The sequence below is a fragment of the Schistocerca piceifrons genome, chromosome 3, assembly GCF_021461385.2.
Source record: "Schistocerca piceifrons isolate TAMUIC-IGC-003096 chromosome 3, iqSchPice1.1, whole genome shotgun sequence".
Classification (NCBI taxonomy): Eukaryota; Metazoa; Arthropoda; class Insecta; order Orthoptera; family Acrididae; genus Schistocerca; species Schistocerca piceifrons.
In genome coordinates, this window is record NC_060140.1 from 327,045,117 (window position 1) to 327,061,819 (window position 16,703).

General features: G+C 43.5%; 1 protein-coding gene across 2 annotated transcripts in view; it reads right to left on the minus strand.

Moving 5' to 3' along the window:
* The window catches only part of LOC124788140 (GATOR complex protein WDR24), a 141,559-nt gene that overhangs the window by 80,315 nt on the left and 44,541 nt on the right, over window positions 1–16,703 (minus strand). For both annotated transcript variants that reach the window (XM_047255283.1, XM_047255284.1), the window contains 2 exons: window positions 15,624–15,837; window positions 8,245–8,493 (listed from right to left, as the gene is read on the minus strand). In XM_047255283.1, the coding sequence (XP_047111239.1) occupies window positions 8,245–8,493; window positions 15,624–15,837 (463 nt within the window). The remainder of the gene's footprint in view (window positions 1–8,244; window positions 8,494–15,623; window positions 15,838–16,703) is intronic.

A 16,703-nucleotide genomic window follows, 5' to 3' on the forward strand; every position in this document is an offset into this window, starting at 1 on the left:
GACAAATGAAAGCTGAACAAAAATAAAATGGGCATAAGTAGAGCAATGTGAGAAGTGTTCAATGAAAATTTTGCCAGCTAAACTGACTAAAAATTGTAAGAAATTTTGATTGCACATGAAGCCAGTAAGCAGATTGAAATCATCTGCTCACAGCGAGAGGTCCAAGTGGTGGGATCGACTTTTTAAAACCAAATATTGGTGATGTACGTTAAGATTCCAGACAGCACATCTTGCAGCCATTCATCCTGGTGGGCCCTCATTTTTGAGTAATTGAAGGAAAAAAAAAAATTTAGAATTTTGCGTGATGCTGAATAATGTTAAAAAAGTTGTATTACATAACCTGGTTGCTTGGTGTGGTGGATAGGCTAATAACTTCACATGCAGGAAGTTGTGGGTTTGAATATCATCAGGTGCAGTAAAGTTTTGATTCTTAAATCTTTATTGAAGTGACTTTGATCAATATTATTGTAATAAAATTAATTGGATTAAATGTAATTTTTTATTTCTATTCCTTTGTCACATCATTTTAATCACCTGATGCACTTTTTCACTTGTTTCATTTTTTATTCATATCATTCTTTTTCCAATCAGAATTTGTGTGAATATAAACTCAATTATATTTATTTATTATAATATGCAGTTACTCGGAAATTACAATCTATCAGTTAAAAGACAAAAGATGAAATAATCTATTTATACTGGCTGTACAATGGCGGGAGAAATGTATTTTTCATTGCCAGATGTGTGATTTTTTTTGCATGGTACTCGTAATACAAACATTTAAAGCACAATCTGAATAAAAATATGGGTAAACAACAATACGGGAATTGTGAGTCCACCTTGATGCAAAACACTTTGGTTATTTATTTACTTATATATTCCTCAAACTAGTTTCAGCGACAAATGTGAATCCCTATTACACTATGGATGAAATAACACAGACGAAGATATCCATGAAAGAAGGGTTTATAAGCAAAATGAAATTCACACAAAACCAGAAATAGATATAATGAACACAATAATGTGGACGAAAAAACATGGTGACAAAGCAAAAGAAATTAAACTGAAATATATAAAATTATTTAAAAACATATGGACAAAGATTTCACGTGGAAAAAGAATGATAGGAAGAAAAATGCGAGCAAATGAAGAAACTTATATTATAATTAAAATTATACAACAAAGGAATAGAAATAAAAAATTACATTTAAATCATTAATGAAATAAAAATGATGATCAAACTCATTCTGATAAAGATTTAAAAATAAAGAATTTATTGTACCTGACAAGATTCAAATCCACAACCCCCTGCTCGTGAAGCGATTATCCTACACACCATACCACGCAAGCAATGTATGCAAGAGAACATTTTTAATGCTATTGAGCATCATGCTAAATTCCAAAAATTATTTTTGTCAATTACTTGAGAAGAAAGGGCCCGCCATGGTGAATGGCTGCAGTGTTTGATACCTGGGATCTTAAGCTACATAACAGTGTGTATGGTTTCAAAAAGTCAATCCCATTGCTGGGGACCTCTCCTTGTCAGTCACTCAACAACCATTCTGATACTGAAATGGAAGCTGGCAGGTTGAAATACTGAACTGATTTTTCCAAAATTGTTTCACTGTGGAAGATTCAAGTATGGTTCCTCCTTTTATTTACTACATGAATGTCTAAAAGACAGATATTGAGATAAGTGACCACTGTGTAGCAAATCAACTTAAGTTACTCAATAGTGGAAAGGCATCTGGACCAGATACGATATCCACTACATTATACAGTGATTAGTTTAAAGAACTTGCTCCCTTTCCAGTAGCAGCTGGTCATAGATCACTGGGGCAACAAAAGGTAGCAAGTAATTGGGAAAGAGTGCAGATCATTACTGTTTTCAAGAAGGATCATGTAATTATAAGCCTATAGCACTGACATCAATCTGCTGCAGAATTATGGAACATATTTTGTGCTTAGGAAGTATGACAATTTTTGAGATTGAGAGATCGCGGGAGGCGCACATCGACATGGCGCGTCACGGACGGTAGTTGCCGCAAGTAGAGTCCTGTCCACCAGAGGGCACGCGAGAATTCGGACGCGACCTCTGCCGGCATAACAACAACAACTCCGGCAGCACGGGCCGTGCCCAGTATGTTAACATCGGGCATGCCTAGGACACAGTCCCGGTCTACACTAAGTGAAGTGCGATGTAAACGTGAACAGTGTTACTACACAATTGGCGAAGAGTAGGGCCGTTCTTTCGCGTGTTGCGTCGTTGTTCTGGTTTCGCAGCTTCTCCACAGCATGGAGGATTTAGTGCGGGTTTTGGTTGAGCAGCAGACGGAGCTCATGGCCACCATGAAACAAGTGCTTCCGGCGTTGCTCTCCACGCCGTCTGTTCCAGCGCCGTTCCCTCCTCCCTTTCCCCCGTATGACGAGACAGCGGAGGATTGGGACGCATATGAACATCGCCTTCGGCAGCATTTCCAGGCGTTTCATGTTGCCGATGCAGAGGTATGTCGTGCTCTCTTCTTGTCTTGGATATCTCCCTTGCTGTATCAAGTTTTGCGGCAGCTAGCGCCGTTGCAGGAACCCTCGTCCTTGTCTTTTGACACATTGTGTTCATTGCTGTCTTCATATTATTGCCGCCGCACGCATGTTGTGGCAGCTAGGGTCGAGTTCTATCAATGCAAAAAACAGCCCCATCAGTCTTACCGGGTGTGGGCCGCTACCCTGCATGGTCTTAGCCGCAAGTGTCATTTTGTCACGGAGCAGTCGCGAGAGTCGTATGCCCACGTTATGGTACGTGACGTCATTGTTCGTTCGGCCCCTGATAGGGAGGTCCGGCAACGGGCCCTGCAGTTAGAAGACCCTTCCCTCGAGGAAGTCCTGTCCATTGCTCAATCGTATGAAGTCTCTCATGCCGCAGGTCAACAGCTGGAAGCGTGGTGCGACGTCGCGGCGGATCAGGGCGGCGCGGCAGTGTCCACTGTGTCCGGGGTGAACGACGTGCGAGCGGTACAATCCGGCCGTTACGGCCGCTCCCGCACGGCGCGTAAACAGAATTCCGTCCGCCGGCCCCCGTTGCCGTCCTGTGCGTCGTGCTATATACATCATGATCGATCAGAGTGCCCCCAGCGTTGGGCCGTTTGTCGCAAATGTAATAAAAAAGGTCACATTGCCAAAGTTTGCCGCTCAGCCTCAAAAGAATCGAAGGAAGCAGGTACAGAGGACATGGATGTTGACACTCAGGAAGTTTTATCGGGCCAGGCTCCCGACGCATCGGCACGCAAACTCTTTATCGAGGTGTCGATTCGGTCGCGCCGGTTACAACTGCAAGTAGATACGGGCACGGCAGTTTCATTGTTGAATGCACAAACTTATTCTGACCTTGGATCGCCCCGTTGGCGCCAGTTTACCGGCGTCTACACGGTTATGGTAAACAGTTCATTCCCCTACCGGGTCAATTCACTACCGACGTGACTTACAAATCAGTCACTCGGCCTATTACTTTTATTGTTGTCAGTGATGCGAGCTCCACTAACCTTTTTGGCCTGGATGCCTTTCAAGCTTTCGGTTTTTCTATCGCTGACACCATACAGTTGGTCTTCGAAGACGTTCCCTATCAATCATTGGAATATTTGATCTCAGACTTTCCAGATATTTTTGAGGAGGGCCTGGGGCGTGTTTCAGATTTTGAAGCTCACTTCACGTTGAAGGCGTCGGCTCGCCCACATTTTCTACGCGCGAGGCAGATTCCCTTGGCTCTCCGCCCTCAGGTAAAGGAAGAGCTAGACCGGCTGACAGCCCTAGGAGTCATTCTTCCCATTTCTTCTAGTGAGTGGGCTTCGCCCCTCGTTATTGTAAGGAAGCCCTCGGGAAAATTACGTCTTTGTGGCAATTTCAAGGCCACCATTAATTCCCAATTGGTGGTGGACACCTATCCTTTGCCTCGTGCTGACGAATTGTTCTCCGCTGTGGCGGGAGGCCAATATTTTTTGAAAATCGATTTTTCGGAGGCTTATCATCAGATACCACTTGATGAGGACTCCAAACGGCTGGTGGTCGTCAACACCCCGTTTGGCCTTTACCAATACCAGCGGTTGGCCTTCGGAATCTCCAGTGCCCCGGCGATATTCCAGCGTTATCTTGAGCACGTCACATCGACAATCCCTCATTGTATTAATTACCTGGATGACATAATTGTCACAGGCTGCAGCACGAAGGAACATTTGCACAACCTTCGCACCCTCTTTCTCAAATTTAGGTCTGTGGGCTTGCGTTGCAACCTGCATAAGTCAAACTTCTTCCAACCGTCCATTGAGTATGTGGGCTACACCATCTCTCGGCATGGCATCCAGCCACTGGGAAGTTTGGTCCAAGGTACCGTCGACCTTCCTCGGCCCGCTCTGCTGAAAGAGTTACAAGCTTTTTTAGGCAAGATAGCCTATTACCACCGGTTCATTCCCAGGGCTTCCACCATAGCCTGCCCCCTGTACTGCCTTCTGCGCAAGGGTGTTCCTTTTGATTGGTCCCCTGCATGCGAGCGAGCATTCACCTCATTGAAGGGCCTCCTCACGTCAGCGCCTTGTTTGGCTACTTTTGATCCCCATAAGCCGTTAGTCCTGGCTACAGATGCTTCACAGTATGGGGTGGGGGCGGTCCTGGCCCATCACAACGCAGATGGTTCCGAGCAACCACTGGCGTTTGCCTCTAAAACTCTTAGTCCCGCGCAGGCCCATTACTCCCAGGTGGAAAAAGAGGCTTTGGCCATTGTCTACGCTGTTACCAAGTTTCACCCTTTCTTGTATGGCACGAAGTTTCAGTTAATCACTGACCATAAGCCGTTAATATTGTTATTTGGCCCCGCCTCTCAGATTCCGGATAGGGCGGCCCACAGACTACAGCGCTGGGCCTTGTTCCTCTCTAAGTACCATTATGACATTCATTTTCGCCCTACTGGACAGCATGCCAACGCCGACGCTCTTTCCCATCTTCCGGTGGGCCCGGATCCTACGTTCGATCGAGAGGAGATTTTGTGTTTTAATTTGGATGTGGCGTCCCGCCAAGCGGTTGATGGCTTCCCGATCACTAGTTCTCGAGTCGCCTGGGAAACGGCAGCTGACCCGGTTCTCCGGCAAGTAGTTCGCCTCATTCAGCAGGGGTGGTCATCCCACCCTCCAGGCCGGGCCTCGGACCCTCTTCGTAATTATTTTATTCTATGAGACCGCCTCTCAGTCTTGGAAGGAGTTCTCCTTCTGGCTACCGATGATACAGCTCCTCGCGTGGTTGTTCCTGCAAGTTTACGAAGGGAGGTCCTCACATTATTACATATGGGGCACTGGGGTGTTTCTCGTACTAAAACCTTGGCTCGCAGACATGTGTACTGGCCGGTATTGACAGAGAAATTGAGCACTTGGTGGCCGCCTGTTCCCAGTGTGCGAGCCAACAGGCATCTCCCAGGGCAGCGTTCTCTTCATGGCCGCCGGCAACCCAAGCATGGGAATGTGTTCACATCGATTTTGCGGGCCCGTTTCTCAATGGCTTTTGGCTCATTGTCATTGATGCTTATTCCCGATTCCCATATGTGGTTCGCTCCTCCTCAACCAGTTCAGAAGTTGCAATCCAGGCACTAGCAAAAATCTTTTCTGTGGAAGGTCTGCCAATCACCCTGGTCTCGGACAATGGACCGCAGTTTATTTCGCAGACCTTCCAGGATTTTTGTAGGCGCTTCGGTATTCGGCACGTTTGCTCTCCCCCCTTCCATCCACAGTCGAATGGGGAAGCTGAGCGCATGGTGCACACATTTAAGACACAGATGAATAAGTATGTGCACGAATTTCCTGCGGAGGAAGCATTGACGTTTTTCCTGACGGCATACCGGACCACACCAATGGGAGAACGCAGCCCTGCAGAGCTCCTCCATGGGTGTCAACCTAGGACTCTGCTGCACCTCCTCTGACCTGGTCCTCGCCAGTCTCGCAAAACGGAGTACCTGGCTTTCCACTGGGATTGTCGGTCTGGGCCCGTGGGTTTGGTCGTAATCCACGTTGGATACCGGCGGCAGTCCTGCGCCGAAATGGCCGCCGGCTCTATACCTTGCAGGCGGGGGACCGGGTGGTACGTCGTCACCAAAATCAGCTACATCCACGTTTGGGCACCCACCCTCCGACCTCTCGGACACTGGCTTCCCCATTGCCGGCACCTGTGTTGGTTTCACAGGGGACGTTACCGCCTCTCCCCGCTGTGACTCTGCCGCACTGCACTGGTTCTCAGCCTTGGCAGCCTCCAGTAGCTCCAGCACCGGCATCGCCATCGTTCGAGATGCCCCAGCGAGAGCCGGCCCCCCTCGCAGGCCCGGTTTCTCAGGAGGCTGGTTCACCTGTGGTAGTCCCTTCCCCATCGTCCCCGCCACTGGGTCTTGCCCCTCCTGAGGTGGAACAGGATCCGGAGTTCGACAGCTTGACGCCCGTTCTGTCCCGGGCTCTGGTTGTGGGACGATGGGGGCCTCTTCGTGTGGGTCACTTCCAGCCGTATTCGAAGGTTCCGGCTCGAGGGTTGGCAGATCCCCTCGACTCCGGCCTTCCAATGGATGTGGAGGTAATCGCTCCTGCCCGACGCTCCACCTTCCGATGCAGTGGATCACAGTGGCTTCACCCCCCGAAGGAGGAGGAGTGCAGTAGCCACCAGAAAGATCGCAGGAGGCGCACGTCGACACGGTGCGTCACGGACGGTAGTTGCCGCAAGTAGAGTCCCGTACACCAGAGGGCACGCGAGAATTCCGACGCGACCTCTGCCGGCATAACAACAACAACTCCGGCAGCACGGGCCGTGCCCAGTAAGTTAACATCGGGCATGCCTAGGACACAGTCCCGGTCTACGCTAAGTGAAGTGCGACGTAAACGTGAACAGTGTTACTACAATGCAGTAAACTGAGATCTTGTGAAACATACATCACTCTGTTCATCTATGAAATCCAAAGTGCCACAGACAAAGGTGTACAGGTTGATACCATGTTCCCGGACTTCAAGAAGACATTTGATATGTTTCTGAACTGCCTTTTAGTGAAAAAATTAAGAACTTGCTGAATATCAGACCAGATTTGTGGCTGTGTTCAGGATTTCCTAGCAGATGGAACTGAACATGTAGTTCTTGACAGAATGAAAACAATGGGGTCTTTAACTTCTTTGAACCCCTGATGGAGGAATTGGGATAAAAATTCAGCAATGATGCAGAGGCTGACCAGTCAGTGCACAGTTAGCTGTTGGAGTGCCCCCTCCATAAGTTGCTTATCAGGAGAAAAACATTCTTCTTTTAAACAAAACTATATTTAAAAATAGTATTCTGCTTTTTTAACCAATACTCACACTCTGCTAAAAATTTTAATATTAAATGACATACTTAAAAAAACAATGATGCAAAGAAAGGGAAACCGGCTGCTGCAACAACAATGTCTGCAATAGGGACACTTAATAGTATAGTCATCAGTGCATTTGCTAAAACAGTTTCAGACAAATCTGACTATATCCAGACAGGCACAATGAAAAAGAATTGTGCCTTGCTTTAACTAAATACCTCTTCCCCCTCCTTCCATTATATTGTTATTCCATCGTGGTCTTTCCGCTGCCTGATTATACCATTAAAAATTCATTTAAATAAATAAGTCTTTCACTAAAATCTCATTTAACCTTTCTCATTTGCAATCACATAGAGGGATACAATACTTCAAACTGGTAGTAGACAGTCTATATGCACTACAACATATTAAAAGTCTCTAACTAGCGACACAAATCCGATGCTGGACATGGAACACAACTTTAAAATTCCATTTGTACCATATCCATCTCAGTGTTGCATGTATGTGGCTACAGAGAAAAAGGAAGATGTGAGTACCATGTTTCCACAGAAAACAATCTGTAATTATGTGAAAATAAAATGACTGCTTCTTTAATGTATTACACCTATTTTTAATCAATTTTGATTTCAATTTAAAGATTAAAACCTGCAGAGTGTGAGCAAAACATGGCGTGAACACCTCATCCTGTACTGGAGGAAATTACTCATTAAGAGGTCCATCCATAAAACAGTAGTCAACACAGTCAGCAACTTTGGTATTTGGATTATTATAACTCTCTCTGTATATACCAAAAAAATCACCTGCACTGAAAACTGAGCATTATGTTTAGTCATTTTATGTCACTACTTTGTGCATCTGAAGAGAACATTTTCTTTTAATCTTACAAGAAAACTTACCCTGCTTGTGGAGACAAATGTGTGTGGATTACCACACCATGCGACATCTGTTGCAACATCTTTATGTTCATTGAATGCAGCATAAGGTATGTAAGGCCTACGAACATCCCAAACATTTATGCTACAATCAACAACAAGTGCACAGCTGGCAATGTGAAATTTTCGCTGTGGACGCCACTTTATATGACCCACAGACGCTATTGTAGGAACTGTGTACTCAAGTGTTGGTTTGGCATTCAGATTCCAGACCTAAAAGAGAGACCAAAAGGAAAAAAAGAATGAAACATGGTAATTGCTTGAATGCTAATAATATTGTCACATAGAAGAAGATGTAATCAGATTAATGATGAACACTAACTTCACTTAATGAAGGTTTATTCAGCACTTGTACACTCAAGAGGGTGGAGTGAACTGCCTCTGGCAAGAACACATAAGGTGCATATACAGTTACAAAACATTCCAGTACAATGATTCTTGACATTTGTGGATACTTCTAGACTGTACTCGAACCAAATACAGAAATTAAAATTTTACAGTTCAGGTAAGTTTTGAACTCACGACCCTCCATGCAATAGTCTAGTATCATAACCACTACACCACTGTGACTGTGCTACTCAGCTTCTTCTGCGACATTGCTCCCTCCTTAAGAGAACAGCGTCTTGATGTTACATCCTCCTAGTCCGGGAACGAGTCATCGGTCCTGCATACTCCGACTCCCAATGAACGATTCTTGTCCTGGCGGTGATCTTCTTAGAATTTCCTTTGCTGCTAGCTCTTCATCGCCTTTCTGCTTGTTGCCTGTCGCTGTAGCTTCGAATTTACCCTGGGTTGCAGGATCCTTATAGGGCTTCATTCGAAGGACATGGACCGTACCTCTGATCTTTTGTTGTCTTGTGTTGGGGTCAAAATCTTCAACTTCGTAAGTAACATCAGACAACTGCTTTATAACCTTATAAGGTCCAAAGTAGCGCCTGAGGAGCTTCTCAGAGAGACCAACCTTCTGAACAGGAGTGAAGCTCCAGACGAGGTCGCCAGGCTGTTACACAACAGAGCGGTGGCTTGCGTCATACCTTCGGCGATCATTTTCTTGAACCTGCAGCGTGCGGAGTCGAGCTAACTGCTGAGCTTCCTCAGCTCTGGTTAACATCTGGCTGATGTAGTCATCGTCCACGTCATCAGACTGTACTGAAAGCACAGTGTCCATCACCGTAGTCACCTCACACCCATGTACCAGAAAAAAATGGCATAAATCCTGTGGAGTCTTGTTTGGTGGTGTTGTAGGCAAATGTCACTGAAGGTAGCACCTCATCCCAGTTGCTCTGCTGAACACTGACGAACATTGATAGCATGTCGATCAAGGTCTTATTAAGGCGTTCAGTAAGCCCATTAGTTTGCGGATGGTAGGCAGTCGTCATGTGATGAGTAATGTTGCACCAACGGTTTATCTCTGTCTTGAGATTCAATTGAAAAACTTTCCCTCGATCCGTAATTAACAACCTTGGGACACCATGTTTTTATACAATGCACTATGTTTTAAATACAATGTCTTCCACGATGAATTTGGCTACCTCAAATGCTTCGGGTGTTTTCACGGCTTTTGTAATGGCATAGCGTGTCAGATAATCAGTGCAAACAATAATCCATCTATTGCCACTAGCAGTCGTTGGAAATCGTCCGAAGAGGTCAATCCCAACACACTGGAAAGCTGTTTTGGTTGGTGGAATTGGTATGAGTTGGCCAGGCGGTTTCTGAGGACAAGGCGACACATAGTCATCAAAAGAATTTTGATGAGCACCATCCCAGATAAATTTAGCATTAACTTTTAACAACTCTTGGAGTGGCCTGGCTTTGATACAAAAGCCTTTGATAAAAAGACAGTAATAAGAACATAATCCAAGGAAGCTTCTCATATCTCTAATACTTTTAGGAATGGGAAATTCCATTACAGATCTCACCTTTTCTGTGTCTGGCTGCACACCTTCGTTTGACACAAGCTGTTCAAGTATTTTATTTCTTTTGCTCCAAAGAGGTACTTTCTTGGATTAAGTTCAGTCCGCCTTGTTGGACACACTTAAGAATGGCCCTCAGTCTTTTTACATGTTCATCAAATGTCTCTGATAACACTATAATGTCATCTAAGTAACAAAGACACACCGTCCACTTCAGGTGACTTAGAAGATTATCCATCATCCGTTCAAAATGACAAACGGCATTACCTTAAACTCATACATGTCCATGGTTGAGAAAAACTTAGCCCCCTTCAGACAATCTAGTGTATTGTCAATTCCTGGAAGGGGGTAAACATCCCTTTTAGTTAAGCTTCCAGTAATCAACACAAAAGCGCCAACTGCCATCCTTCTTCCTGATGAGAACCACTGGTGATGACCATGGGCTCTACGAAGGCTGGATGATGTCATTCTTCATTATTTTCTGTACCTCGTCGCAAATTATTCGATGTTACATTGCTGATGCACAGTATGAAGCATTCAGAGAACTCTTGAAGATTGGCAAGTAGCTTCTTCTGTGGTTCCTTAGTGAGATCTGGTGATAGTCAAGCTAGAAGATCTTGTCCCATAGTGGTAGTGCCAATTTCACCCACAGACTCAGCATGGGAGGTTTCTATGATGCTCAGCTGTTCGGCAATTAACGGCTCAGCATTTGCTATGCACCTGTGTCTTGGAAGGATCTGTGGTTCTCGGTGACAGTTAACTATCCATAATTCACAGAATCCGTTCTTAAACGAGACGACAGAGGCTGGGATGACCAAGTTATTCTCCAGTGGTATGCTTCTCTTACATTCCACTACAAGATCCATGGATTCATGGATTGCATGCATGACCCATGACAGTTACCTTTCTAGCACTGACTGCAGGAATGATCACTCGATCTAGCACACAGTCTCCACACACTCAGATGCGCATCTTCCTGTCCACAGTATCTCATCTCGTCTAGCATAATCTTCAAGCAACCACAATCTATAATTGCCTGAGAAGCTTTCAAAAAGTCCCATCCAAGAATGACGTCACGTCATGATTACACTCTTGTAAGACGTTGTATTCTAAGGGCTGTGTATGGCCACTTATACCCACACGGATGACACATCTTCCTGTACGTTTTACATATTTCCCATTAGCCACCTTCAGCAGAGATGTTTTGTTGTTGACGAATACGGTTTCCTGCAACTGGCGACAATACTTCTCCAAAATGACTGAATATGATCCTCCAGAGTCCACAAGAGCTTGGGCTGGTCAGCCATTCATGAGGATATCGACATAGTTTCCTGTCATTTTTGTAGTGATCGACGGCACAGGATTTTTCTCTTCGGCGGCCTCACCTCCAAGGAAGGTCGCACCCTTTAGTTTTCCAGGTTGCAGCAGCTAGGTGATCAGCTGGAGCTTCTAAATGGCGATGGAGACCTTGATCGGCTATTGGGGAGCATCCTCTCCAGCGGCTGGCTTGCAGCGATGGTGACCTACGTCATCCTGTAGCCACATCTTTTCGTTCATCTTCGTCGTCCCGGAGTTGGCATTGGCTAAGATCGGTCTGCTATCTTCTGGTGCAGGCGTCATCAAATATCTGCTGCCTTTCTTGACAACAGCACACCCATGTCCTGGTCGTCCACAGTGGAAACATGCTGGTTGGTTATCATGGGTCCTCCAGATGTCAGTCTTCCTTGGTGCCCAAACAGATTCCTCATGCGGCATTGTAGGAATGTGACTTCGCCTGGGTCTCACTTTTTTACTGTTTTAAAGGGAAATGAAGGATGAGAGATTGGGTTCAATGTCTGTTCCACTTCCTCCCTTATGACTTCTTGAAGTGTCTTGGTTCTTTGCTCGCCGTTCAATCCAAGTGCCTTCTGAACTTACTCTACCACTATCTGACGAAGAACACTTGTGAAATCAGTTCCTTCCTCCATCACAGACATTGATACAATGTTTGGAAGATGTTCAAACTTCTTGCGTGTAATTATTTTTTGATGCATTGCCTTGATATACTGGCACCATTTTATGAAGTCTTCTGCTGTCGAAACCTCCTTCAGGAGTAGGGATTGATACTTGTCCTCAGCAACACCCTTCATGAGGTGTGCAACCTTACCTTTCTCCTTCACTCTAGGATCCACTATTTTACACAGCTCCAAGACACCTTAAATGTAGGACGCTGTAGTTTCTCCTGGACGTTGTGCCCTGCACTTTAATTTATCTTCAGCCTTGCACTACCGTCATTGTGTGTGACCAAAATACTTGCGCAGTTCCACCTGGAATACTTCCCAGCTTGTGAACTTCTCCTCGTTGTTCTCATATCATTGCTTGACAGTGCCCTCCAAGCAGAAAAATACGTTAGCCAAACACACGGTGTCATCTCATTTGGTAAATTTGGCTATACGCTCCTACACCTTCAGCCACTTGTTTGGATCTTGGCCACCGTCTCCAGAGAACCTGGAAGGGTGTCTCATATGGTGGCACACAGCTGCTGTCATCATAATGTCCTCTTCTTCTTCTTCTTCTTCTTCTTCTTCTTCTTCTTCTGTCTCCGACAGATTGCGAACTGTTGCATATGGCTCGAAATCGGGTTTCTCATCACATAAACGGAAGCTCTGTCATGGCCTGATGGGAGCCACTGTGTCGTCGATAATGTGCGCTACCACAAGTTCCAGTACTCAGTGTCTCCACCAGAACAAATGTTTATTCAGCACTTGCACATACAAGAGCGCGGAGCAAACTGCCTCCAGCCGGAACACATACGGTATATATACAGTTACAGAACTGTTTGTGGATACTTCTAGACTGTACTCGAACCAAATATAGAAATTAAAATTTTACAGTTCAAGTGTGTTTTGAACTCACGACCCTCAATGCAAGTCTAGTATCATAACCACTACACTATGGTGACTGTGCTACTCAGCTTCTTCTGTGACAATATTATACCTTTGTATGAAAGGCAGTCATGATCAAGAACTGCAGTGAGAGTCCATAATATAACATCAAATTACAGTTTGATTATAATCCATACATGCACCATTAATGATCTTTTAATATGTTACGTGTACAAATAAAGCAAGCATGCCAATAAAACAACAAAAAATCCAGGATAGAATAACGGCAATATCATGAAAAGGATAGAATGCTACTTGCCATACAGAGGAGGTGCTGAGTTGCAGAAAGGCACCACAGTCTTTCCGTTGTGCCTGTCTACTCCTCACCAGCTCCTCTATCGTATTTACTCGAATCTAAGCTGCACTTTTTTTCCGGTTTTTGTAATCCAAAAAACCGCCTGCGGCTTAGAATCGAGTGCAAAGTAAGCGGAAGTTCTGAAAAATGTTGGTAGGTGCCGCCACAACTAACTTCTGCCGTCGAATATATGTAGCGCTACACAGGCATGCTTTACAGGCACAAAGATAAATACTGGCGCCAAAACCTCTGCGTCAGTAAATAAATTAAAAAAAAAAAAAAAAACGTGGAAGACGAGCTTTTTTCTCCGCCCCGAATTTCGACCACTGCATTTTCATACATTATCCAACGAAGTAAATACAAACTCCGTATTGTTCATCTTCGAATGTAGCAGCTTTTCAATGTACTACGAAAATCCAACTGGCAAGACCATTTGTGATGTTTGTCAGTATGGCCAATTCTACGTTCTGATTTTTTTTCTACCTGTGAGAAGAGATGGTTGCTAATGGGAACTTTTGTGAATTCTGAATCACATGCAGTATTCTCTTCACCATAAGAATAATACGAATATAAACTTTTTGCCATGTATTCTTTCGTGTTTGCTGCTATCTCATTTAAATCCTGTCTACCTAATAAACTACGAAACTAGAGTGAGACAACACAAACGCAGAAGTATACACATATGTCATGTTCATATTCGTATTATTCTTATGCCTAATAGTGATATAGTCAGAAATGAAGCACGGCAATTGACTAGATTTTTAAATCTAAGATGACTAATTTCTGTGCAGAAAATAATGTACTAAAGAGGCATCTGCAAAGATTTTCAAACGGAGAAAAATTTTCGCTAAACTCTCGTTCAGAACATCTTCTATCATACACAGTTTATTATTTAGTTCTTGTTGATCATTATCAAAGAAAGCAGCAGTGTAAATAACAACAAATAGCAGTCTCTTGCCATTGTTTCGCTACTGAGACAATTACTCTCTCTTTTTTTTTTATATTGTAAGCAGCGGTAGCACGCACAAAAGCAAACCATCCCGCTAGCGGCGACAGGTCATGAACATTCATTATCGGAATGCGACAAACAATGCATGGCACAGTACAGTAATGCATTTTCAGCTTAAGAGTGATGAAAACACCTATAACAAAGAGAACGGCAATTATCAGATCAAAGAAAAATAAGCAATCGATTCAACCCGGACGAAGCACGTGAAAAACGAAGGGAACGCGCATAAATAAGGACGGAGCGCCTGACGCATAGCAATGGCTACCTGGTAAAGCTTAACTGCTAAGCTTACGGCTCGAACCAAACTACTGCAGCTGTATCGTCATTCATTCGACCTGAATTCTATCTCATATTACAATGGACCAACTTTGTTTCGATTTGGAGGTGCGGCCTAAAACTTTTCTCTCCCCTTGAATTTCAAGTCTCAAATTTCAGCTGTGGCTTAGATTCGGGAAATTATTTTTTCCTTTATTTCGAGTCTCATTTTTCAGGTGCGGCTTAGAATCAAGTGCGGCTTAGATTCGAGTAAATACGGTATATAGTGACAAACAATTTTTCTTTTTCATGATACTGTTGTCAAGCATGCTAAATACATTGACTCAACAGTTTAATATACTAAATATGAACTCCTTTATTTCATGAGATGGCGAAATTTTTAACAGAAAATAATTTTTTGTGCACAACAGCAGTGCAAGACCAAGAAAGGAATTTCTAATTTGTACAAATATCTAAACTGAAAGCTAAAATCACACAAAGAGAAATAAAATTTCTTTTCATACAGACAAAACAATAAATAAATTGTAGTAGATTGTAACAGTAGAAAATCTTGACTGGAAAATAATTATTAACAGAGGGTAGATCACTAACTCAACATCATGAATGGTGGCCAGACATAGCAAAGTGAAGACGATTGCTTGTTAGTCTTTTATATTTTTCATCTTAATACGAATGAGTTTCAAAACACACACACACACACACACACACACACACACACACTGCAGCAACAGTGTTGAATACATATGTTTGATTATACTTATCTTCATTTAAAGAACAACCAGCAAGGCTATGTTTTGTATGCCTATCTGATATTCACTACTTTCCCTGAAAAGTGAATTGTCATCTGCTAACGTCTTCACAATGATTGAGGATGATCATACATTGCTATTTTGTTATAATCACACATGTATAGTATTGATTCATACCTTTATAGTTTTGTCTCTGCTGGCAGTAGCTAGCCATGTCACTTCTGGATGCCAATCACAGGCAAAGACAGGACCACTATGTGCTGTAAACTGATGGCAGCAACGGTCAGGACGTCTGATATCCCAGAGCTGCACATTGCCATTCTCAGACACAGCAGCAAACATGTGGTGAATGTGTGGGCTGAATTGTACATCTCTTACACTTTCAGTATTGCTGCACATAAACAAGAGCAAATATTTAAAAATTTATTAACAACATAATTATCTTTGTACACAATGACTGCCTCACTATTCAGTGGCAATTAATTCAACTTATGTTTACCTTTTGCATATGTCACATAAGTTCATACAAAACATACCAAAATACAAGAAGTGAAACTACGAAATAAAGAGCGGAGAAAATACGGGGACATAGAAAACCAATGAGAAACAGGAGAGATTCAACAAAAAAACTGTATAGTATTGAATAACTGATAGCACAAATAAGAAACAGTATGGCAGCTTACATGCTTGTGTTTGAGTGAGACATGCACCCCAAATTAAATCTCTTTTGTGAGTACGTTTTCTTTCAATCTAGCCTACATAATACTTGCACAATCATCACAATTAATCTTGTAAACATATAAGCTCAGAAACTTGTTACAACTATGACTAATTCGACATCATAAGCACAGTCTTAATACATTATTAGTCTGGAATCCTATCCTCATATTAGATTTTTTTTTAATAATGTACAACTTTGTCTGAATATTTACACACCAATATATTTCATTTTCCTGTTGCTCTCGAACTGACTGTCTACGTTCTTCTGTCTTGCTTCCTCCTTTTTATTTCTTTTATTACAAGTATTCAGACTACCATTCGTAGCGCATATATTGGCTACTACAGCTGATTTCAAAATATACAGTTCTTTATTTATTTCATACTGTAATATACCACTTCCTGGCCAACCATATATGCTAGCCCTATTGTAGTCACCTTAGCCAGTTTCTGGTTGGGGAATGAGCCTTTCTTGAGCCTGGAGCTGATAGGCCAGTCTTTCCCCACTCCTCCTAATTGGGTAGTGGCAAGAGCCTACAT